This window comes from Paramormyrops kingsleyae, chromosome 1 (genome assembly GCF_048594095.1).
Source record: "Paramormyrops kingsleyae isolate MSU_618 chromosome 1, PKINGS_0.4, whole genome shotgun sequence".
NCBI classification, from domain to species: Eukaryota; Metazoa; Chordata; class Actinopteri; order Osteoglossiformes; family Mormyridae; genus Paramormyrops; species Paramormyrops kingsleyae.
Window position 1 is genome coordinate 9,076,901 of NC_132797.1, and position 24,365 is coordinate 9,101,265.

The following is a 24,365-nucleotide window of genomic DNA, read 5'->3' on the forward strand; positions in this document are numbered from 1 at the left end:
GAAAAGAAAACATCACATGTTAAGTTTGTTTAAAGTTTTTTCAGGCTTGTTCTATTTCCTTCACTATAGCAACAGCAGAAATGCGTACAGCAATGGCTGTCGCTCCAGCACCAAACCCACCTGAACCAGCGTGTACTGACAGTGCCCGTCGAAGTGGTACCACTTGGAGTCAAACGTCTGGTAGTAGCCGTTCCCAAACACTTGGCACTTCCCAGGACACGGCAGGGATATACAGTCCCACGTCCCATTTGTACAAGTGCTGTGAAGTTAGGATACAGTCAGGAGGCCTCTTTGGGATCTGTACTATTCTGATTGGACCATTAATTACACAAGGTTTGTAGCTTCTATTGATCACTTTGATTTAAAATAGTCCTTTATTTGAGCAGCATGGTGGCTCATTGGGTTGGATAAAAAAAACATGCAGTTAGTTGAAATGGTGTTTGACATTGATTTTATCTGCAACTGTGTGTGAGAACCTGTGCCTGCAATGCACTATCACTGCAGCCGAAGGTGTCCCTGCCTTACCATCCATCCATCCATCCATTATCTCCCGCTTATCCGAGGTCGGGTCGCGGGGGCAGCAGTCTCAGCAGGGAAACCCAGACTTCCCTCTCCCCGGCCACGTCATCTAGCTCCTCTGGGGGAATCCCGAGGCGTTCCCAGGCCAGCCGAGAGACATGCCCGGAACACCTCACCAAGGAGGCGTCCAGGAGGCATCCTAATCAGATGCCTGAGCCACCTCATCTGGCTCCTCTCGATGCGGAGGAGCAGCGGCTCTACTCTGAGTCCCTCCCGAATGACCGAGCTCCTCACCCTATCTCTAAGGGAGAGCCCAGCCACCCTGCGGAAACTCATTTCGGCCGCTTGCACTCGCGATCTCGTTCTTTCGGTCACTACCCACAGCTCGTGACCATAGGTGAGGGTAGGAACGTAGATCGACTGGTAAATCGAGAGCTTTGCCTTTTGGCTCAGCTCCTTCTTCACCATGACCAATGCAGCGCCCGCATCACTGCGGACGCCGCACCGATCCGCCTGTCGATCTCCCGCTCCATCGTCCCCCCACTCGTGAACAAGACCCCGAGCTACTTAAACTCCTCCACTTGGGGGAGGACCCCATCCCCGACCCGGAGAGAGCATTCCACCCTTTTCCGGCTGAGGACCATGGTCTCGGATTTGGAGGTGCTGATTCTCATCCCAGTCGCTTCACACTCGGCTGCGAACTGTCCCAGTGAGAGCCGAAGGTCACGGTCCGATGAGGCCAACAGAACCACATCATCTGCAAAAAGCAGAGACCTGATCCTGAGGTCACCAAACCGGACACCCTCAATGCCCTGGCTGCGCCTAGAAATTCTGTCCATAAAAACTCCGGGCGGATCACATCCACCCCCGGGGCCAGGCCACTGAGGAGCTTTTTAACCACCTCAGCGACCTCCGCCCCAGAGATAGGGGAGTCCACACCCAAGTCCCCATACTCTGCTTCCACATTGGAAGATGTGTCGGTGGGATTGAGGAGGTCTTCGAAGTACTCCCTCCACTGACCCAAAACGTCCCGAGTTGAGGTCAGCAGCACCCCATCCCCACCATAAACAGTGTTGATGTTGCATCGCTTTCCCGTCCGGAATCCGGCGGATGGTGGACCAGAATTGCCTCGAAGCCGTCCGGAAGTCGTTTTCCATGGCCTCACCAAACTCCTCCCATACCCTAGTTTTTGCCTCAGCGACTGCCGAAGCCGCACCCCGCTTGGCCTGCCGGTACCTGTCAGCTGCCTCTGGAGTCCCACAGGCTAAAAAAGCCCGGTAGGGCTCCTTCTTCAGCTTGACGGCATCCCTCACCACTGGTGTCCACCAGCGGGTTCAGGGATTGCCGCCACGACAGGCACCGACCACCTTACGGCCACAGCTCCGGTCAGCCGCCTCCACAATGGAGGCGCGGAACATGGCCCATTCGGACTCAATGTCCCCCGCCTCCACCCGGGACATGGGAGAAGTTCTGCCGGAGGTAGGAGTTGAAACTCCTCCTGACAGGGGATTCTGCCAGACGTTCCCAGCAGACCCTCACTATACGCTTGGGCCTGCCAGGCCTGGCCAGCTTCCTCCCCCACCAGCGGAGCCAACCCACCACCAGGTAGTGATCAGTTGACAGCTCCGCCCCTCTCTTCACCCGAGTGTCCAAGACATGCGGCCGCAAGTCCGATGACACGACTACAAAGTCGATCATTGAACTGCAGCCTAGGGTGTCCTGGTGCCAAGTGCACATATGAACACCCTTATGCCTGAACATGGTGTTCATTATGGACAATCCATGGCGTGCACAGAAGTCCAACAACAAAACACCGCTCGGGTTAGGATCGGGGGGGGCGTTCCTCCCAATCACGCCACTCCAGGTCTCACTGTCATTGCCCACGTGGGCATTGAAGTCCCCCAGTAGAACAAGAGAGTCCCCAGGAGGAGTACTCTCCAACACCCCTTCCAAGGACTCCAAAAAGGGTGGGTAATCCGGACTGCCGCCTGGTGCATAAGCACAGACAACAGTCAGGACCCGTCCCCCCACCCGAAGGCGAAGGGAGGCTATCCTCTCGTCCACTGCGGTAAACCCCAATGTACAGGCGCCCAGCCAGGGGGCAATAAGTATGCCCACCCCCACTCGGCGCCTCTCCCCGTGAGCAACTCCAGAGTGGAAGAGGGTCCAACCCCCTTCGAGGAGACTGGTTCCAGAGCCCAAGCCGTGCGTCGAGGTGAGCCCGACTATGTCTAGCCGGAACTTCACAACTTCGCGCACCAGCTCAGGCTCCTTCCCCATCAGAGAGGTGACATTCATGTCCCTAGAGCTAGCTTCTGCAGCCGAGGATCGGACCGCCAAGGTCCGCCTTCGGCCACTGCCCAGCTCGCATCGCACCCGACCCCTATGGCCCCTCCTATGGGTGGTGAGCCCATTGGAGGGGGGACCCACGTGCCTTGTTCGGACTGTGCCCAACCAGGCCCCATGAGTACAGGCCTGGCCACCAGGCACTCGCCATGGAGCCCCACCCCCAGGCCTGGCCCCAGGGGGGGGCCCCGGTGACCCGCGTCCGGGCAAGGACAACCGTGATTCCATTATTTTTTTCATCATATGGGGTCTTGTGAGCCGCACTTCGTCAGGTTCCTCACCCCGGACCTGTTTGCCTTGGGTGACCCTACCAGGGGCACAAAGCCCCGGGCAACTTAGCTCCTGGGATCATTGGAACACGCAAACCCTCCCACCATGAAAAGGTGTCGGCTCCTGGACCTTCACAATGAAATTAAGTAAAAGTGAAGGAGTTTCCTTTACAAACCAGCAGAGATGGACATTGACTTACCAACTGTGGCACTTCAATTCTAAATTGTCTCCTGGCTTGTATGTCTGTTCCCCAAATGTGCAAGTGCATTTCTCCTGGGTAACACATGCGCCATAATTGTCTTCGTATTGACCATCTGGACAGCGACACCCGACCTGACAGATGTCACTCTGAAAAGACGGAAATGCACATCTTGTCGGTTTATACAGGTCTTCATTTCACAAAACACCTGCTTACTCCTACAAGACAATGTCAGACTAACTCGGATGAGCAAAGCTCTTTACAAAGACTCCTGTCTCTGAGCTGTATTATTACTTCTCAGTTGTCTGCACATACTTTTGGCTTATGCAGGGCTTCACACGTTCTCGCTGCCATACTTCCAGATGCATGTGAGCAGTGCTCGTATATCTTTGGTGAAGGACACTCTGCAAAACCACACACACAGTCAGAACACCGTTTCCCACAACTTTATTGTTAAAATGGAGATTATGAGATGCAGGCATTCCAGGTGCACTGTGTTGGTTGCGATCTCTCTATAGTATAAGCAATCTTAATAGTTTCTGTTAGACTAACCACACTATATCCTTATTGATTCAGTGTGTAATTAGTTAATAGTGTTGTCAATCCACAGTGGTCAGCTTCTCACATTTTTAAATGAAAAACATACAATAAGCTGGTTGCATAAATGTGCAGACCTTTAAACTAATACAGCATTCAGTCTTTTTGGGTACACATATCTGCCTTCAATTAAAATGACTCTCATTAACCCCATAAAAAGTTCAGCTGTCCTGGCAGGATTTTCCTGACATTTACTCAGTTGTATCCTACAGCAAATGCCATAGTTTGCAGAGAGCTTACAAAGTATCAAAGGGATCTCATTGTTGAAAGGTATCAGTCAAGAGAAGGGTGCAAACAATGAGATATACCATGGAACATAGTGAAGACAGTCATCAAGAAGTGGAGAAAATATGGAACAACAGTGACGTTACCTAGGACTGGGCATCCCTCCAAAATTGATGAAAAGACAAGAAGAAGACTGGTCAGGGAGGCTGCCAAGAAGCCTACAGCAACCCTGAAGGAGCTGCTGGAATTTCTGGCCAGTACTGGTGCTACACTACATGTGACAACAATCTCCCGTATTCTCCATATGTCTAGACTATGGGTTGGGGTCGCAAGACGGAAGCCTTTTCATACAAAGAAAAACATCCAGGCCTGGCTACGTTTTGCAAAAATTGAGCATCACCAGAAGAACACCACACCCACGGTGAAGCGCGGTGGAGGCAGCATCACGCTTTGGGGCTGTTTTTCTTCAGCTGGCACTTGGGCTTTAGTCAAGGTGGAGGGAATTATGAACAATCCAAATACCAGTCAATATTGGCTCAAAACCTTTATTAGAAAGATGAAGAGGAATTGCACCTTTTCAGCGCAACAATGACCCCAAGTATACATGCACATCAAAAGGAGAATGGCTTTACCAGAAGAAAACTTAGTTTTGGAATGATTCAGCCAGAGGTTAGACCTAAATCCAACTGAACATCTGCGGGGTGACCTGAGGAGGGCTGTGCACAGGAGATGCCCTCGCAATCTGACCCATTTTGAGCGCTTTTGCAAGGAAGTGGGCCAATATTGCTAAGTCAAGATGTGGCATGCTGATACGTACACTCCTACCCAAAAACACTGAATGTTGTAATTAAATCAAAAGGTACGTCAACAAAGTATGTATTAGTTTAAAGGTGTGCACACTTGTGCAACCTGCTTATTGTAGGTTCTTCATTTTTTATGTTTTTGCCCCTAACAGATTTGTTTGTTTTTCAGTTGAATTGTACAGGTTATAGGTCACATTAAATATATCCTGGTCTAATTTTAACAGGGGTGTGTACACTTTTTATATCCACTGTGTATATACATTACAATATGTTATTAGCTGAAAGATCATACTTTACCTTCTATTGGTGAGCAGCTGGGTTTTCCATTTTCACACGTGCTATAATTAACAAAGAAGACATTTGTATACGTTCAGATTAGCATGACCACAATAACTGTACCGGTAGGAGTAAAGCTTCATGGTACAATCAGATACTGATGAATTCTCCAAAATCACGAGAGTATTCTTGAATAGTACACTTACTTTATTCCTTTAACAAGCAGAGAAGAAAAAACAACACCATGACGCAAATTCAGCCACACAGTCTCCGTACCCGACAGTAAAAACGGAACAGAATGTCTCATATTGGACTCTACTAATGTTATTCCAACATGCACCAATAGGTGGAGTAAGAGTTCCATTTTTCTCAGTCAATCAAACCATGTGCAGCCTTCAGCTAAATGCACTCTTTCTTATACCCTTCCAACAAACCATATGCACAGAAAACTTAGCTTACTGTATTTTTACTTTTGTATCTGTCAATTACTATTCTGAACAGATACCCGTGGTGATGCCACCTGCAGAACAACGGACTTTGTGAAACTCACCATTTTTGCCCTTTGATGTAAGTTGGCTCAGAGCCTGAGAAGACGATTCCCTGGTAGTAACACGCACATTCTGGCTGAGAGACGCAGGTCTGTTGGTCATTCCGGAAGCTGCCATCAGGACACCCACAGCCGTCCACCGGGGCGTCATCCACATCACAAGCTGGGTCGGGGCCCGACAGAGACCGGCAGGTATGATTACAGGCCTGAGTGTCGTAGTCAAACCTCTGATTGTTGGGACACTTTATAGCTGAAACGCAAATTAAAGGGTCACACCTTGGTTTGAACACAGAGAGGCAATGCAGTTTGAAGCTGATGTGATACCCTGGGCAAGCTTCACTGCCAGCAACCCCACCCTGGCAAAGCTAACTGGCCAGTTTCACTTTGTCTCGGACGGTGAGGGGGGGGTGCAGCAGTGAAGCCTGCCAGGCGTGGCACTGGCGGTTTGCTAAGTCGACTTCCTCTCAGAAGATGCCACTCTGGACAATAGCATATCCTGCTCTTGCCGGGGCAGGTGACAGCTGGCGCACTTACGGCAGTTTGTAGCCTTCCTCCAGTCACCCACCGGGGAATCCTGATTGGCACAAGCCTTAGCATAACTCTCCATGGCCACACATAGACACTCCTCCTGGGTGCCGGTGCACTGGCATAAGCTTTCTGTGCAGTCCTATGAACATACAGACAGATGGTGAGGTCGCTTAGTCCACACCTCATGTATGCATTGGGTGGTCGCAGTGAAAATGATATTCATCATATATCGTTGTGGGTGCTATGGGATTGTACCTAGAAGATGGATTGTCTTGATATCATGATTATGTCATGCTTAGTTTCTTAATTTTTTTATTAGCTAATACTAAATGTTTACAATATTCTAATGACATGTAACTGGAGGTGAGGGGTACAGGCTTGGACAATGACACACAATATAACGGTAGTTGGGAAGGTGGGAATGTACCCAGGAGTGACTATGATAAATCACTTTCCTCTTCTGCCTCTATGGCATAACTCTTGCCACAGGACACATTACCTTGGTCTGTGGGTATCAGTAACTTGTCATAGCTCAGTGTTGCTCTTACCTGGAAATATCGTTCAGCTGATACCACACTTTGGCACCTAGCAAATATTCCTGTGGGATCCTTCAGATACTGGCAGGCTTCTACAAAAATCAAAACAGCATATTATGGTCTGCTACTTGATGTTAAATAGCAAATATTAACATGGTGTTTTTTCCCCAAGCCCACAAATTGTTTTGCTACCTGTGTCTATGGAAGAGCAGTCTTTCTTGTCTTTGTCCGGGCAGTCGCCCTGCGACCAGGACTTGGCAAACGCCTCTGCAGAGCTCAACGTTATTCCAGAGGACAAAATGTATTCATCATTGGTGTTGCCATTGTAGTTCCCACAAATTCCTGAAGGACATACATGTACACATGTAAATCCAGATACTTAAGAGGGGAAAAAAGGAAATAATGAATTCTCGTGATAAGACAAATCATACCTTTAGTTTGGCCTTTCTCAGTTAATGGTGATGTTATGTAGACTTTGATATTTGGCGATACTTGGACTTGAACGTTCATGCCAAATGAAGTGTGCAGTTGAACATATGTAGAAGACTGCCAGAATGCCGTCACATTTTCTGAGAACAACACCAAAAGAAATGAATTAGCACTGGTTTAAATGGGACAGCAGGAACAATAAAACAACTAAAGACAATTGTCATGTCTTGGGAAGGACGGAAATGAATGCAGGCGTGGGGAAAACCAAAAGCGGCTTTATTTAGACAAAAACAACAAGCAACAAGCAATGGACTACGAGGGGTTCAAAATGAGGTAGGGAGAATCAGCAGAGAACCCAGGACAAACTGGGGAGCACATGCAGGCAGCAACATCAATAACTGGACAGGGGAGCTAAGACAGGGAAGCATTATATACATCACTGACAAGGGAGCAGACGAGAGGCACCTGGGGTGATCCACACAAGGGCTGTATCGAGAGGCAGGATTAAACAAGTAACAGGTGTGCTTCATTATAGCCACACAACTGAGAAAACAAAGGGAAAGGAATGCTGGGTGTGACAATAATAGAGTTTGGATTTTAGTCAATACATTTCAGTCTCCTCTAATCAGTCAGAAACAAAAATAGGAACCAATCTTTGTTTCTGCTTTAACCTTTCTCAAAGTGGCAAATCTTATGCTGCCTTTAAGTCCTACTTGGAAGATCTGACTAGGGAGTAGGCAAATCGTAATTACGCCATGACGTGTGTTCAAGTTGGAGCAAAATGGAGCTGATAAGAAAGCTATTATATAAATCTATTAACAAAAATATTGACTGACGGAAATATTGCAATCATGTGCTCTCATCTAATATTTATGACTTTTTTACATGAAATCTATAGTAATAGCAGGAGTGGACTTACCATAAGACAAGGGTAAGCAGCCACATTTAAGTTATATTTATGGCTAAATGATCATTAAAATTATAGCAACATGAATGTTAGTTGCATTTTTAGTGACACTTTTCAAGATTGACAATAATCACCCCCGTCCCAGCTGCTTTGGACCATTCCTGCTTTGGGACTTCATGCTAGCCAGCTTTCTCTTTACATTGGAGTCTGGTGGGAGGCTAATGGCTGTTTTGCTGCCAAGCAGCACAAAGTAACTCAACAGAAGAAGAAATGGCTGCAAAGGTTACAAGACTAACTTCACAGCTCCTGTGTCTTTGATACTGTCCTGCTAAAGTGGTAGACGAATTGTTAACAGACGTGGAGAGAAGACAAAATTAAACAAACGTACGAAAAAATCAAGACTAACCTTAGCCTCGGAAGCAGAGTAAGGCATAGACTGTCCTAGGCTGCAATCTAGGGTCACGCACGCTTAACTTCTTAAATGACGCCAATCAATCCACCGGCGTGATACTCCCCGAATTTCATCAGCAGCATTCCCACCTCCACCCTGATTGGTAAGTTTTACCGCTGGTACCGTGTGCTTTGATTAGCAGATTATTGATGTTCCATTATTTTTAGTTCCCTCTCATCTGTTTCGGGAGTATTTTTATAGCTCAGATCGCCCATATAGGGGCCTCCCTACCCATGTCAGCCTAGGACCCGCAAAGAAGCTAATCTGTCCCTTACTACTATTGACTGTCCTAGACTACAACCTAGGGTCACACAAAAGAGGGAACAGATACATTTCTTAAACATGGATAGTTGATCTGCTGCCATGATAGCCCCCTGCCCTGATAGGCAAATTTTACCAACAGCATTCCCGCCCCTACCCTGATCGGTAAGTTATACCGCTGGCATCCCGTTCTTTTTGATTACTGATATTCCATCATTATTTAATTCCCTCTCCTTTCTCTTTTGGAAGTTGGAAGACTTAAAATGTTGAGTTGTCAAAATAAATAAAATTTATTATAATTTTACTATAATTTCAAAATTATTAGAGGTACTACGGAAGCCCTGAACTGCATTTGATGATTTTTTTTTTTTTGAGACAATAAGTCGTTATTTCGACATAATAAGTACTGTAGTTATAACGATATATTGTCTCGTTATTTTGACATAAGTCGTTATTTCGACAAGTCATTATTTCAACGTTATAAGTCGTTAAAACGAGATTTTATCTTGTTATTTCGACATAACTCATTATGTTAATCTTTGCGCCAATGTTAAAGAATGCATTAAGTCATGCTGACATGCTGGTAACATCAGTAGCTTACTTGGTACACTAACGTACGGAAGGCCTAAACCGCATTTGATTAATTATTTTTCGTAGACAATAAGTCGTTATTTAGACATAATAAGTTGTTATAATGAGATAGTAAGTTGTTATTTGCGCATTATAATTAATTTAAGAAAGCATTATTGTGCCTTATTGTGCGTGTATTTAGACTTCACGGTCAACTGTGGTGGTAGATTATTTCTTTCAGATATTAGGAAGAAATGGCTTGGCCCCATTTGCCTGAAGAAAACACAGCTTTTATGGTCCTGAGCAGTTGCTATAAATTTTGTTTATATGAAACTTTATTTAATGTTGAAAAGAAACATAGAACTTTCTGTAACTAAGAAATGGACGATATTGTCGACATTTCCTGGTAAAATGGCCACTATGCACAAATTGTGATGTAATATGCATGTAGCTCAATACAACCCATTAAATGGCCACAAAGCGTAGTTCATGTCCATTTAAAAGACGTACAGGAGAATAAACTTGGAATGGAGGACATTACAGTATGTATTGTACTGATAACGTATGTGCTGATTACTCAGTCAGGACAGGAAGGCCCAACCAAGGCCAGTTGATTGACAGCTTGGCCATTGGAGAAAAAGCAAAAGCAATTGGTGAAATGTTATTATATATATTATGAGCCCATATATTTATAATGTTGTTATGTCCTTTATGTCACAGAAAATGTTGGTCATAGTGCCAATGAGAAATAAATAGAAAAATCTGTATTCTTTATATGTCTCAATAATATAAATGACATTTTAAGATGTGGACAATATGACATGCCTAAAATATAAATATATATATTGTTACTACTTCAAGCATCAGTTTAGCGAAACTTTTTCTGAGAGTAATCACCGTGTGATACAGTGTTCAGCATCTAATATCTAATAGCATCAGGAAGTAGTACAGACCAGTCTGATGGAAATCCTTGATATCTTCCCCATCAACTCTCACACTCATCTTGCTGAATGTATAAGTTTCCTGCAATTAGAATTTGACATTGATGAGTTAAGTATGACATGGTAAATGATATTTAATCTCTTAACACAGCTAAAGAGCCAATATGCACACCTGTTGAATTCTTAGAGAAACTTCTTTGATGGAAGCGGTTTTCTCTGCCAGCTGAATGGATAAAGTCCATGTGCTCCCCTGTTCAAAATAAAGATGACATGATACTAATACAGTTTCTGTATTCTCTGTGGGGCTCCGCATTCTTAATGGGGCAGCCGCAGTTGCACCTGTACTTCTCTTCCACACCTACCGAGGCTACATAAGTGCACCATCCAGGCAGGCTGTACTGAACACCATCAAAAGTCTTCACAGACTCTCCTGTGATTGCGCAGGTTGAGGGACAGGGCTGTTCGATGCAATTCCATTTTCCACTCTCACATGTGCTGTATGAAAGATGAGATGTCTTTACCCTTGTTAGCTGGTTATCATTAGCAGCAGACACGCCGTCATTCGGATTCTTACCATGATCCGCATTTCTTGCTTCTCCGTGCGTTAGGCTTATATAACTTTCCTGCGTATGTACATGGGCAGTCCTTCACAGCCACACAGTTCTGTAGCCCTTGAAGGTCATTCAGAACCATCCCTAACAAGCAACATTGCGACAGTGTTCTTGTGAGGTATGAACAGTACAGATTTACATTTATTTTATTTAGCAGGTCATTTTGTCCAAAGTGACATAAAAGTGAGTAAAATAGCATATTACAGACATATGGCAGTCTGCAGTCATTATGGCCAGTAACCCAATTTTCCTCTGAGCCAAAATAGCATAATTTCATTCTGCCACGTCCCCTAACAATATCCTGTGAATCCTTGTACGATCCCCAGTGCTTCTGCTGGATTTCCCACCGAAGTGGTCCTCACCTTTTGGGCATACACACGTGCTGATATTTTTTTGGGTGCTTGTGTCCAGAGTGGGATTGGAACACGTTGGAGAAAAGGGGTTGCCAAACTCCCGAAACTGTTGGTTACCAGGGCAGGTTGGTGGTGCTGGTTTGGTAAGAAAAGAAGATATTCAAAGGCATATTGAATACCCACGGGGAGAACACATGAGCCCTTAACAGCATCTTAAGTCTTATCATGTATATTTGTGGAAATGTGGTAATACAGCAAAAAGCTACTTACGGCAGCCTGTCTGTGTCCTCCAGGTATTAACTATGTAGTTTCCTATTGGAAATTGGTTATTGCTGTCCAGGTCACAGCTTTGCACGTTTTCATGATAATATGAACAGAGTACATTCTTTTCGTTTGTTTTGCTTATATCCGCAATATTCATTAGGCAAAGATCCATTAAAGTTTCTATGGAAATATCAAGTCGACAGGCAACAACATCGGATGTATAATCACAATCCTGGAAAAAGAGAAAGTCATCAGTCCCAAAAAAGATAAACTAATATCTTTTGGCATGTACCGTAGATCATAAGGGAACACAAACCGTTGATTCGGCAGGTGTGATAGTTGTTGTCAAACAAGAACTATCAGAAATGATATTCTTCATGTCAGTATCCGCTGCGGTAAAATAGACAAACAAAAAGTATGATAATACAGAAGCTTATCATCAGTAAAACACATCATGACTCATATTTATGTTGGTAAAAGGAACCCACCACAAAATCCTGAAGTTACAGACACTTGTTTGTCATCCAGCTCCACCTAAAAAATTGTTCATCATTCACAATGATGAGGAAAAAAATCCATGTACCTGCAAAGTTCTTGGATAAAGCTGATTTCTGATTCTTTATTTATTGTGTAATACATAAAACAACATTCAGAACTGATGAATGAGCTCTTACCCGAAAGGTGGTGATCTTACTGTTCTCATTGTACCATATGATGGATGTAGATGCAGGGAGGATTCTGCTTGTTAGTTTGGTGTAGATGCCGTATTGGAAGATATGCAGGTACATGTCATCATATGGAAGGGTGACACTGGGGAAAGCAGGCAGCAGTGAGCTTTGTGCTACACGTCAGGTCCGTGATCACACTCACATTCAGGCTACACGTCAGGTCCATGATCACACTCACAGTCAGGCTACACGTCAGGTCCAGGATCAGACTCATGTTCAGGCTGCATATCAGGTCCATGATCACACTCACGGTCAGGCTACACATCAGGGCAAGGCCCCAATCTCCCCAATCCCCAGGGTAATGATCTATAATATTGCTCATCATGGGGATTTTCTGAATCTGAATGCACTTAGTCTGGGCGCTCACTCTGGACCAATTTGCCTAGTGAGATCCTACCTATAACATAGCTCCTAGGATCACAGAGGCACCTCGGTAAGGTGGCGATTCCATTCAGAAAAAAAGCAGCATGAATTACTAGGCCTCACTGTATGAAATCAAGGAAAGAAAAACATTGAAATTAAAAATGCTTCTTAACTTTGATTGCCTGTAGGTGCTCTGCCTATACTATTTTAAATTAACAGTGTATTATGTGCAGTACAGTAGTATGTACAGTACCTGTACAGGTAATATTCAACTTAAAAATAATAGTGTCATATCAAGTGAGTTACCTGCCTAAGCATTCTGTGTTAGTATTCTCTCTAAGCTTTGACAACCTCAAAGTGATTTGCCTTCTCTACAGGGTACAAATTTATATAGGCAATATTAAATGTAAAAGTGCAAAATCAAGTACCCTAATGAGATACCTATTTTTTATGGTGAGGTAAAAAGATAAACACTCTCTGAAACAAGGTGACTGCTACCAAGTCTGATATTTATAAAGAAAATTAATTTTATTTTATAAGAACATGTACTAAGTTAAGCATATCACTGTTAAAAAGCAATTACAGGCAATCAAAGCACAGTAAATGTACACATAAAAAAGGGGGTAAAAAAATGCATTGTGGCGAGTTATTTAAATAAAGAAGATGACAGCTCCTTTAAAATGAAATGCTCTCTTTATTAAGATAATAGCCACTTTCGATTTAATAGTAGGTGCGGCACAGACAAGGAAGCCAATAGTTTACATGACACTCACAGTTACATGCTGATGAAACACATGGATTACACAGTAAGTGTTACACAGTTATGACATTTACAATTAGCATAAATACACAAATACATGTATCAATTTACACCATTTGAAGATAAGATCGGTGCAGTGTAAAGCATGTAGGCTGCTGACCAGCCCCATGGCATCACATTATGTCAGGCAATTTTCCACAACGGGTGGGATTATGTCAGGCAATTGCCAACAGCGGGTGGGATTATGTCAGGCAATTGCCAACAGCGGGTGGGATTATGTCAGGCAATTGCCGACAGCGGGTGGGATTATGTCAGCCAATTGTCGACAGTGGGTGGAATTATGTCAGCCAATTGTCGACAGTGGGTGGGATCAACATCGTATTGCTGAAACAACTTTGATTATATCTGAAGTATGTGGCTACCTTTAGCCAGGAGGTGGATAATTTAGAATTGTATAATAACATTTTAAATTCTAGCCCTCGAAAATAAGACAACTCCAGTTTTTTTTGGGGAAAAACACTGTCTTATATTCACATCAATATGTATGGGAAAATGACAGTCATATTGTAGTACCATAGTTCATGTGTGCGTATTAAACTGTCACGGGCATACCGAATGGCTGGATAATATACCGAATATCGTTACACCTCTAGTATATGTATAGAGTGAAATGTTAAGAATAATTAAGATTCTCACCTGTTGCCCTCTACAAGGACAGTGCCATTTTCAAGGACCATCTTCATTTGGTTAATGTCAATCACAGCTCTGACAATCAGACCATCGTCTCGGGTCAAAGTGATACGGCAATCCACCTTTCCGTAGGTGAAGCTGATGAATTCAGAAGCACAGCTGGTTCTCACGTAAAACGGGTCGTCATATAAGGGCTGGATGATACCACTTCCGTAGGTCTCACACACCACTGAGGAGAGGGAACAATCCCAGCTCAGTAAGGACCAATAAGCTTTTAAGAGTAATTAATACATTCCTCACTCTGCAGGTAAGTAAGTAACAGTAACATGCTGTATGTAGCTGATTTATTGCACATGGTAATACTATGACAATTTATTTTTGAGTAGGTCATAACAAACTGCATTTACTTACGTGGTCCTGCTGCTGTAATCGCAATCTGGCCTAAAAATATAATAACAGATGCATAATATATCATATACACTCTGACCCTGCTGATAAGCAATGATTGTTGGAATACACAAGATGAATCAATGGAGATATTTCAAAACATTTCAAAGTACAGCTTTCAATTAATGATGTACAGATTTTTTACACAAATTTTCCATTGTCTACTGAAGCAAACGAAAAATGTAACCACTTCCATTGTAATTAGTAAGCAGTATCGTACCGGACAATAGCGAGAAGACAGTCAGGAGCTTCATCCACATGAGGGTCTCCATGCTGCCTACTTTGCAAGCCTGTCTGAGATGCTGTGACCTTCCCTCTAACAGGTATTTATATTGACTGGGTTCACACCCTTCTTTGAATAATCCATCCCCTGATGAGGATGTAACCTCCTTTACCTACACAGGCTGCTTCTTATTCTGTGTATAACGTGTTTTTTAGCTCTAATTAAAATAATTAACTTGCACTAGCTTTACACAACCAGACTTGCTAAAGCACTGCCAAGTTGACAGTTTTAACAAAAAGCTATATTGATGGCATGAAGTATGTAAATTATGCAGACAGTGGGATGTTGGGGGAAACAATGAAAATTGTAGCATACAAAGCTTTGAGATTGATGTTATGGAGGAGACAGGCGTAAAAACTGAATAGCCACGAGAGATGCTAGAAAAGGGACATTAAGAGCATTCAGGGAACATAGAGTGTTTTAGGCTAAAATATGTGTTACAGGAAGAGATGGCTTGAGGCGTTTCTTGAAGGTGGAGGGAGAATATGATCAGATGTCGTTTGGCAGGTCATTCTACTGTTGAGGAACCACACAGGAGAAACATTTGGAGTGAGACTCCAAGCTGTGTTGGCTTTGCTGACCAAAGAGGGCAAGATGGGACATGGGTCTTGGAACTGCTTGAGAATCTGAAAAGTATAACCACAGACTTTATGCAAGCATCGGCATGAAGCCAGTGAGGAGGGGTGTAATTGCACAAGTAGGGGTGTAACCTGAGTTTGAAAACAACATGCATTTTTAATAATTTTCAAAGCTTCAACAGTGCAAGCAAATAAACTTGACAGTTGCAGTAGTCTCAAGATCACAGGATAACTAGTGCTTGGATTAAGGAGCACGTCAATTTTTTGTCATTGTTATGTTAACATTCCCTAAATCTATTAATTTAGTGAGGAATAATCCTATAACATGCGGTAAATTGATAGTGATGTGCTGATAATATACAATCCAATTTTTTTTATGACTTGCCTTTTAAAAGTGCATCAGAAATAGTCTATTCTGCTAGTATTTGCTCTGCTGTGCTGCTAGTATTTGTTGATAACTTCTGGGAACTATTGACAGGCTCTATGACCCGTAACTGTGAAAAAAAATGAATAAATGGTCCATTAGAATGAACAGAGTTGACATGACACTCTCTTTACATGGCTCTGAGTTAGTGGGGCATGCTATTGTTTTGGTAATTTATAAATAACTTGGTAGAGGAAACTTCAAGAGTTGAGGAAAGCAACAGTACAGCAGCTACATATTAATTTAATACTGAGATACTGTGGGTAACCTAGGAAAAGATGTTGGTGATGGCTATTGTGTATTGTAATCTCTGCTGAAAACTTGTGCCAACTAAATCTGTAAATATTACTAAATCATTTGAAGCATTGTTACACAGTTGAACGTACAGAATGCAAGTCCTTAAAACTCCAGTCACCAGCATTGAGGGTTTGCACTTTCAATCTGAAGCAATACAGGCCAATAAAACTTGTCAGGTGTGGGAGAAGGAGGACAAATTGCGAAATATGGAACAATAAACATTTTATTTTTCAGTACAGAAAAACACAGACCTAGAAAAACAGAGGATGGGTGGCAACTCTGTGATGTCAAACCATTCCCAGGAAAAAGTAACGAGCAACTCTTCATAAAGTTGTCCACAAGACACTATGGTTAACTGAAAAGGAGATTATGCTTTGTTACATTTATTTATCAAATAGAGAACAATGACTATGGTCAGGTTAAAATCAGGTCAGCTAAAAAATATAACTTTAAATAATAAAGTAGTACAATATTAAAACGTACACATAAAATACTACTCAGACCAAAATCTGAAGTTTATTTCCACTACCCACACAATAGTCAAGAATGTACAAAAATCACACAGTCCAAATTAATTTGAAATATTGCTATACACCCTGTCCCCATTTGTAATTAGCACTCAGTTTGTCCATAGTGAATATTTATATACTATCAATGCAATGAGTTGCTCCAAAACGCAACACTGAATATTTATCCACTGTTAAATGTACTGAGATGTTTATAGCAACACTGCAAAAGTTTATAAAGTATAAAATCCAAAAAAAAAATGCACAGTTATTTCATGTAGAAACACATGTTTAGTTGTATTATTTTCATCCTGATCACTCTCGGATCCTGAGACAAAGTTGATATTAAATTGATGAAGATGGACATTATGTGTGGCTATGAGTTAACACACATGCTACACAAGTGTGCTGGTTTGGGACACCCTCCTTCACAGGCGGCTTGGCGTTGTCACAGACATTTATCATATATGAAGTTAATTTTTAATAAGAATAATTGGATTAACAATCACTAGAATGTAAGACAAAGCATTAGTCCCGTATTAGTCGAACAGGGTCCACATGCACATCCACCATGGTAAAGGCAGTGAGTGTAAGGAGCAAAAACAATTTGCTCGGGGCAGATACAGGGCCAGAGCCAAGTGGATTACATCATTTTTACGATGCCACAGTAACAACTTTCCCATAGACCTAGGCTTGGCACAGCACCTGGCCTGATAAGGCGATCCTCCAGACTCACAGGAAACGGAGGAAGGTAGTCATAACATGGAAGGAAAGTGGCCCACTGTCTCAGGGCCATGGCTACAAGATAGCAGAAGACTCTACTGGGAGGGGCAATTTACAGCACTGTGCTCAAGGCCTGTAGGCCCACAATAGTGATACAGGCAAGCTGTGTTCATTTCTAGGCCTTCACAAATTTCCTACACAACGTGTCCATATTGGTTCGGTATTTCACACCCAGAACAATATATTTAATGTTTACTTCATATGTGATTCATAAATAATTGATAAACGTTCCTGCCTTACCTGTTTCTCCACCCTGCAGGCTGTATATTGATGATGGGTAATTTTTTTTCCATTTCAGTCTGCTTTTGTGACCCAGGCATCTTGACCTTCACAGTCACCTCTCTTGCGGTCGACCAGGACAGCAGGGCAGAAATGTGGCAAACAGAATTGTTGGAAAGATGCCGTACTATGATGGTGCCAAGTGGATAGTCATTAATCTCCAATGGGTGGGCACGCACCCACCCATTCTGCTGCAAATGTTTATTAGGAGACTGCATGACTATGTGTTTAATTTGTCAACAATGGGTTTGGCTTAGTTAGGCAATTCCTCTGATTAATAGGGGTGTCCACATACATTTGGCCATACAATGTAGAAATAACAGACCACATGATTCGAATGCATGATTCACCTTTGGAGTGCCCTTTCTTTACAACAGTGTCCAGCCATCTTCCATTACTGCTTATCCTGTATAGGATGATGCTGATCCTGGAGCTCTAACACAGATGGCACAGGGCAGGGTCCACTATAGATAGGAGCACAATAAAAAAAACCCAGTTAGGAGAACATGTCAACCTCAAAAGCAACGCTCAACGTTCCAAAATTGGAAAAACATGACAAATGGCAGCCAAGGGCAAATATTGAGCCTGCAGCCACCACCTTGTGAGGACAGCCATCCACGTACAGTAGTCCGGGGATCTTTTTACAGACTTCCCAGAAAATTGTCAAATTCAGTAATTCTAAAACTGTAGGGTGCAAGATGATTTTCTGAATATTCTGTAATAAAATTTCTATTGATTTTTGTCATTAGCTTCCCCACTTGGCATATTTTATCAGTACCAGTAAGATAGCTGGTCGATGAAATGTATCATGGGGAAGTCTGCAAATTTTTTTGTGGGGGAATATAGTTACATCATGTTTTTTTGGAGAGGTGAGGAATATGTAAGGTAGGCTTGTTATATTATTTTTGTTATACTGCGATATTTTTGTTTGGCAAAATTTATCGTGGGTGAAACGTCCCCTCTGCTCAAATAAATTTATTGTGGGAGAATTGAATTGTGTCCAAGTCAGTGGTTGCACATGAAGGAACAGGCACAGATCTGGGGTGAGATTCTCGAAGCCTTCGTATCTCTACGTCATGCGTAGGTTCTATGTTAAAGACAGAACTTACGAACAACGTAGCGTTGAGAAGGTTTCTGGAAACTCAGCCCTGGTCATTTACATTGAAAATCAATGTCTGTCAAAAACTTTCCATATGTGAGTAGAGACCTTGGTCTCTTTTAAGGGAAAGCTAATGAACTGAACTTCTAAAATGTAGCCTATATTGTATAAGTTCATTAGCTTTCCCTTAAAAGGGACCAAGGTCTCTACATACATATGGAAAGTTTTTGACACACATTGATTTTCAATGTAAATGCTCTCATGGGACAGGTAACCTTGTGCACCCCAATGTTTCAATGTTCATTGTTCATGTTCAGCACGGCCAGCCCTTACAAAAATGCTTCACATTATATTTCAAATTTATGAAACACATATAGATTTAAAAAAAGAAAAATCCATATGGGGCAGAAACAGGCAGTGCATCCCACATTTTTGATATTAACCTTCAAATTCAAGTTCAGCAGCACTACACATCATAGGCCTATGGTTTATTGTGTTTAGTAGAAGTTTTTTGTAGACTACGTATCACCTTAATACATATTGACGTGATTCACAATGACGTTATGTATCTGTTCTAATGGCTTGAACTATGTAAACTAGTATTAATAGCAGTAGTCCAGTAAAAATTGACCTGTTGAGGCAACGGTAGCCTTGCTTACCTTGTCATCATTGCTGCTAGTCACGACAGGGATCTTGCTGACAAGTGTTCGAAAAGCTGGCGATTACACTGTTGAAAGTGGCAGCATATCTTCAACAACATACTCCGCCACAAGTCTCCTAACCTCTTGAGGCTGAAGTAGCATCTCAAAGCGGGAGAACGTTAATTTTGGCTGCTTTGTGGTTTTATTGCCACTCTCATTCTCCGCTTGCTTACTTTTTGCTAACTTCACTTTACTTTGGCACCTCTGTAAATGTTTAGTTAAATTACTGGTGCTATTTCGGGACGTGGACAGTTCTTTAGGTTTAGCACACAAAATGTGCTACAGCAAAAAGCAATGTATTACAGTAATTTGTTTCTTTTGTAACGCGTTACTCCCAACACTGTTGAGGACCCATACAAAAGAAATGTTTGGAGTGAGACCTCTCACGTAAGCTGACCAGCCTCTGTGGGACGATCGTGTCAAATGTGTGAAATCAATGAACAGCATTCTGATATAGTTGTCCTTTCTGTCCAGAGAGAGAGAGAGCTAGGATGGAGTGGAGATGGCATTATCTGTGGCTCGTTTTTGGGTGATAGGTAGACTGTAGGGCAGGGTTCTTCAAATCTGGACCTCGATTCCAAATCCAGGCCTTGTTTTCAGTTCACCCAGGTAGTTAGTTTAATAATTACTGATTCTGATTAGTCAGAGGCTTCACACCTGACTGACAGGTAAAGGAAGGCTGGAAAACCAGCAGGGCTCGAACCTCGAGGACCGTGATTTGAATAACCCTGCTGTAGGGGGATTGCTCAGTCCAGGAGTTGTGCCTTCCTGCGCTTCATCTTGAACCAAGATGGCGCTGAGGATGGCTGCTGTGTCATGCGCTCCTACACTCTACAGTGAAATTCTGTATTTTTTCATGTTTTTACTGTGTACCTAACATCAGATCAGCGACCGCTCACTGCAAACTGGATTTTCAGTTCTCCAACGAGGACCTTTTGTTTGGTGATGGTCTACTAGGCAAAACCAGCCCATTAATGACCTTGAAAACCAGAACCAAGGTTTTGCGCATGCAATATGTCTTTGTTTTTTTTATATGTTTATATGTTTTTTTTAAGTATTTATTTTTTGTATAATTCTTTGATGCCGCAAGGACTACACCTAATTTCGTTGTACCTATTACAATGACAATAAAGATATTCTTATTCTGATTCTGGTTTTGAATCATTTGCAGTACAGAGCACAGACTTGGACACCTCTGTAAACCAATACACTTGTACCTAGAAGGTATAAGTCAAACCAGCTCAGAACTGTCCTTGTGATGCCAAGTTGAGAGATGTTTGTCTGGAGGATTTGATGGTTTACTACGCAGAGTATTGTGTACAAAGGTCTATCAGGGTCGGCTCAGATGACCGAGAAGCAGCTCTTACATTTCTCAGAGCACCCACAACATCTAGGAGGGCAGTCTTAGTGTCCAGGTTTGAAGTCACACTGGAGAGAGTCCAAGAAGTTGTTTGAGACATTCAGAGATTTGACCGAGGATGCCACATGCAAGAGTTTTCGATATGGAAGTGATACTAGTGTATAATTTTCAGTCTTTGATGGATTCTTTTTTAAGCAGTAGGTTTATATGAGTCTATGTGTGGTGGATGCAGAGAACTTCCTGCTGATGACTGCGAACTTCTCATGAAAGAAACTAGCAAAGTCTTCAGTAATCAGGATGGAGGGGGCGTAGGAGTGTTGAGGATGTATTGAAAGTGAAGGATAACTTGCATTTGTCTGTAGTAGTGGTAATCTTCATACGTGGTTTTAGCGGAGATGGAAGTAAAGAAAGATGAAAGAAGTTAATAGTACTCTGCCAGATCCAATATTTTTATGTTTACTTGATTCACCAATAAACTTGCTGGCTTGACCTGTTTCTCCAGGAGAGACTCCACCAATTAAGTCTGCAGGCCCAGATGGATCAGCCCCAGGGTACTGAAGTTCTTTCCAGTCAGCGTTCTGGTATTTTGCAACGCCTCTTTAACTGCTGAGGAGCAACACAGGGATGCCACAAGGAGCTGCTCTGGCTCCATGCCTGTTCACCTTGTACACCTCAGACATTCAGTGCAGTTATGCCACATGCTGAGGTTCTCTGATGACTCTGCAGTGGTGGGGTGAATCAGGGAAGGGGACAGAGTTTAGAGGTTCGGTGGAGTGTTGTGGGAGGAATCATCTGCTCCTGAATGTGGCCAAGATTAAAGAGATGGTGGTTGACACCAGGAGGAAGAAAACTGCGGCAAAACCTGTATATATGCTGCGAAAAGAAGTGGAAACGACTGAGGGTAACAGATACTAAGTTGTTAACCTCATTGTTACCCTCATTAAAAGTCTTGTCTGGAAGACCAATAACAACTTTGTCTACAAGAAGAAGATTAGTAGACAGTTTTCTGAGGAAACACAGATCCTTCATTGTGTGCAGTAAGGTGTTAGAGATCACCTATGAATCTGTAGTGGCAAGAGTACTATTCTTTGCAGTAGTGTGCTGGGGGTTGGGAGGCAGAGATATTAAACTCACCAAGAAAGCTGGATCTGTACTTGGAAATAGCCTTGTCACCACTGAAGCAGTCGCTAAGAGGAGGACATTAAAGAAAACTCTATTCATCATGGAAAAGCCAGCTCATTCTCTTCACGACCTGATGGCTAAACAGCAGCTTCTCCACCAGGCTTATTCAGCTCCACTGTCACAAAGAGCGGTACAGGAGATTATTCATGCCATTAGCCATGACTGTCAGCTTAGCCCTGACTGTCATATATGCACACAGCCTCCATGTTAAATTACATTACTTACTATTCTTACATATTATATTGTTGTGCCAGCAAGGGGTCAGTTGTAGGTAAGCCAGTGGTGGTTTAATGGTTAGGGAAGCACACTTGTAATAAAAAGATTGCAGGTTCGAATCCCTGACCAGCAAGTCACCACTGAGGTACCTTGAGCATGGTGCCACCCCTGAGCACTGGGCGCTGAATTAGCTGCCCCCTGCTATGTCACATATGGGTTAAATGCAGAGGACACATTTCATTGTTGTGTGCTGTGGTGTCAACAATGACAACTGATTTCTAAATTTCCCTGTATGCTCAAGGGCAATGTAAATAACCCTTGTTGCATAGTCATATTTAATACTTGCATTTCCCATTTGTGGCTTGTATGTTAACCCGTATTTTGTGTGAACCCTGTTCGATCCTTACGTGTCTCTAGTTATTGTGTAAACTACCCGCCATGTGTGTAACTTGATTTCCACTCTCTAGCCTCTCCGACTTATCCTGCTTATATTCGGTTCGGTGCTTGTTGGGTGCCTGTTACAGTCCTGTTAAGGACTATAATAAAGAGTGTGTTCTGTTCCAGCAAGCAAGTCTCCTCGTCCTTCGCTACGCTTGTGATGCCTCGGCCTGTCCGGCAAAACGGGTCTGGTGGGTGGACTTGGGACAGCGGGCAGCGCTGCCTCAATCGAGAGCTGGTAAATTCAGCATTGTACACAGCAGTCAGTTTGAAAAGACAATTTCATTTTTTTTTTCATTTCCCTTTGACTTACCACTGTTTACCTATTCCCTAAACATGAGGGCTATTTTAGGTTGCTGAGCAGGTTGCTATTTTTTTGTTTTTTTATGTTCAAGTTATATTGTCTTGTATGCACATATTTTACAGTCTGTACTTTGCGATGTTTTTAACGTCTCCCAGGCGTGACGGCATGCTTTATCAACGTATTTTATGATTGACAGTAGAACTGTTTATACTATGGAATATGAACCCAAGTATTAAAAGGAAAAAAAGATTTTATCTTAAATCTAAAACTGTCATACTGTGTTTTTTCAGGAAACGTTTAGAGGAGGCAAAGGCGCTCTGATTTAAGAAAGGGGTGCATATTTCACAACTCAGTTTCAAGTAAATGTAGTGGCATAACGATCATTATTAAAGTTAGTTTTAGAAAGCTCAGGAAATTAAAGGTGCAGTTGGAATCGCACCATTAACACTGAGCTCCCTGACATGAAGTCAGTCTACACCAGACGGTGCTGAACCAAAGCCAGAAAGATCGTGAAAGACCACCCCAACAATGGACTCTTCTCCCTGCTGAGGTCAGGGACGCGATTTCGTTCCCTAAAGGCCAACACAGAGAGAATAAGGATAAGCTTCTTCCCTCAAACTATTCGGTGACTGAACCAGGACAATACCCAGGATGCAAGAGAGTGACGGTGACGGAGTGACATCATTACTCTTTCCCCCCCAATGCATAACACTGTAGGCTATAGTATATATTATATTACATTACATTATATTATATTATGCACTCCATACTCCTATGCCACCCCATTGTTCTATAAACTCCATGTTCAATGTTGTTCTATAATACAATATATGTACATAACAGATATATATTTTGTATATCCCTGTACCCTTTACATAGAACAGATAGTACTATATCTAATCTTTTTCATCTCTTTTTATACAGTGTTTTTTAGCAATATTTAATTGGAGCAGTTGCAATAAGCATTTCACTGCAGGTTGTACTATGTATGATGATGCATGTGACAAATTAAATTTGAATTTGGAAGAGTCATTTGCATACAAGCCCACATTAAAAGTAGGTGTAAAAGGTGGTGTAATTACACACTAAATGAAGATGACGAGGATTCCTTTCACGTCAGTGCAATTCTTGAGACTTGTGCAGGCTGATTGTCTTAGCTGGGGACTTTAATCAGATATTGGACAGTACCCTGTACAAAAGTAAATTCCAGTGATCTTCACTGCCCAAGGGCAGGGCTGCCATGCATGTGGTGATGAGGTAAGGGGTGCACACTGATACAGCATGTTGCCACACC

The 24,365-nt window shown here is 42.8% G+C and overlaps 1 protein-coding gene across 1 annotated transcript in view; it reads right to left on the minus strand.

Moving 5' to 3' along the window:
- The window catches only part of LOC111835191 (uncharacterized), a 45,174-nt gene extending 30,245 nt beyond the window's left edge, over positions 1–14,929 (minus strand). Inside the window, exons 1-21 of the mRNA XM_072708967.1 lie at positions 14,842–14,929; positions 14,586–14,615; positions 14,181–14,403; positions 12,308–12,443; positions 12,122–12,167; positions 11,950–12,023; positions 11,640–11,865; positions 11,379–11,504; positions 10,980–11,100; positions 10,768–10,900; positions 10,578–10,655; positions 10,418–10,487; positions 7,278–7,415; positions 7,039–7,188; positions 6,859–6,938; positions 6,317–6,449; positions 5,786–6,032; positions 5,257–5,297; positions 3,650–3,738; positions 3,335–3,483; positions 121–259 (exon numbers count right to left, since the gene is read on the minus strand). Of these exons, the coding sequence (XP_072565068.1) occupies positions 121–259; positions 3,335–3,483; positions 3,650–3,738; positions 5,257–5,297; positions 5,786–6,032; positions 6,317–6,449; positions 6,859–6,938; positions 7,039–7,188; positions 7,278–7,415; positions 10,418–10,487; positions 10,578–10,655; positions 10,768–10,900; positions 10,980–11,100; positions 11,379–11,504; positions 11,640–11,865; positions 11,950–12,023; positions 12,122–12,167; positions 12,308–12,443; positions 14,181–14,403; positions 14,586–14,615; positions 14,842–14,893 (2,481 nt within the window). The 5' untranslated portion in view covers positions 14,894–14,929. The remainder of the gene's footprint in view (positions 1–120; positions 260–3,334; positions 3,484–3,649; positions 3,739–5,256; positions 5,298–5,785; positions 6,033–6,316; positions 6,450–6,858; positions 6,939–7,038; positions 7,189–7,277; positions 7,416–10,417; positions 10,488–10,577; positions 10,656–10,767; positions 10,901–10,979; positions 11,101–11,378; positions 11,505–11,639; positions 11,866–11,949; positions 12,024–12,121; positions 12,168–12,307; positions 12,444–14,180; positions 14,404–14,585; positions 14,616–14,841) is intronic.
- Between the last annotated feature and the right edge of the window lie 9,436 nt (positions 14,930–24,365).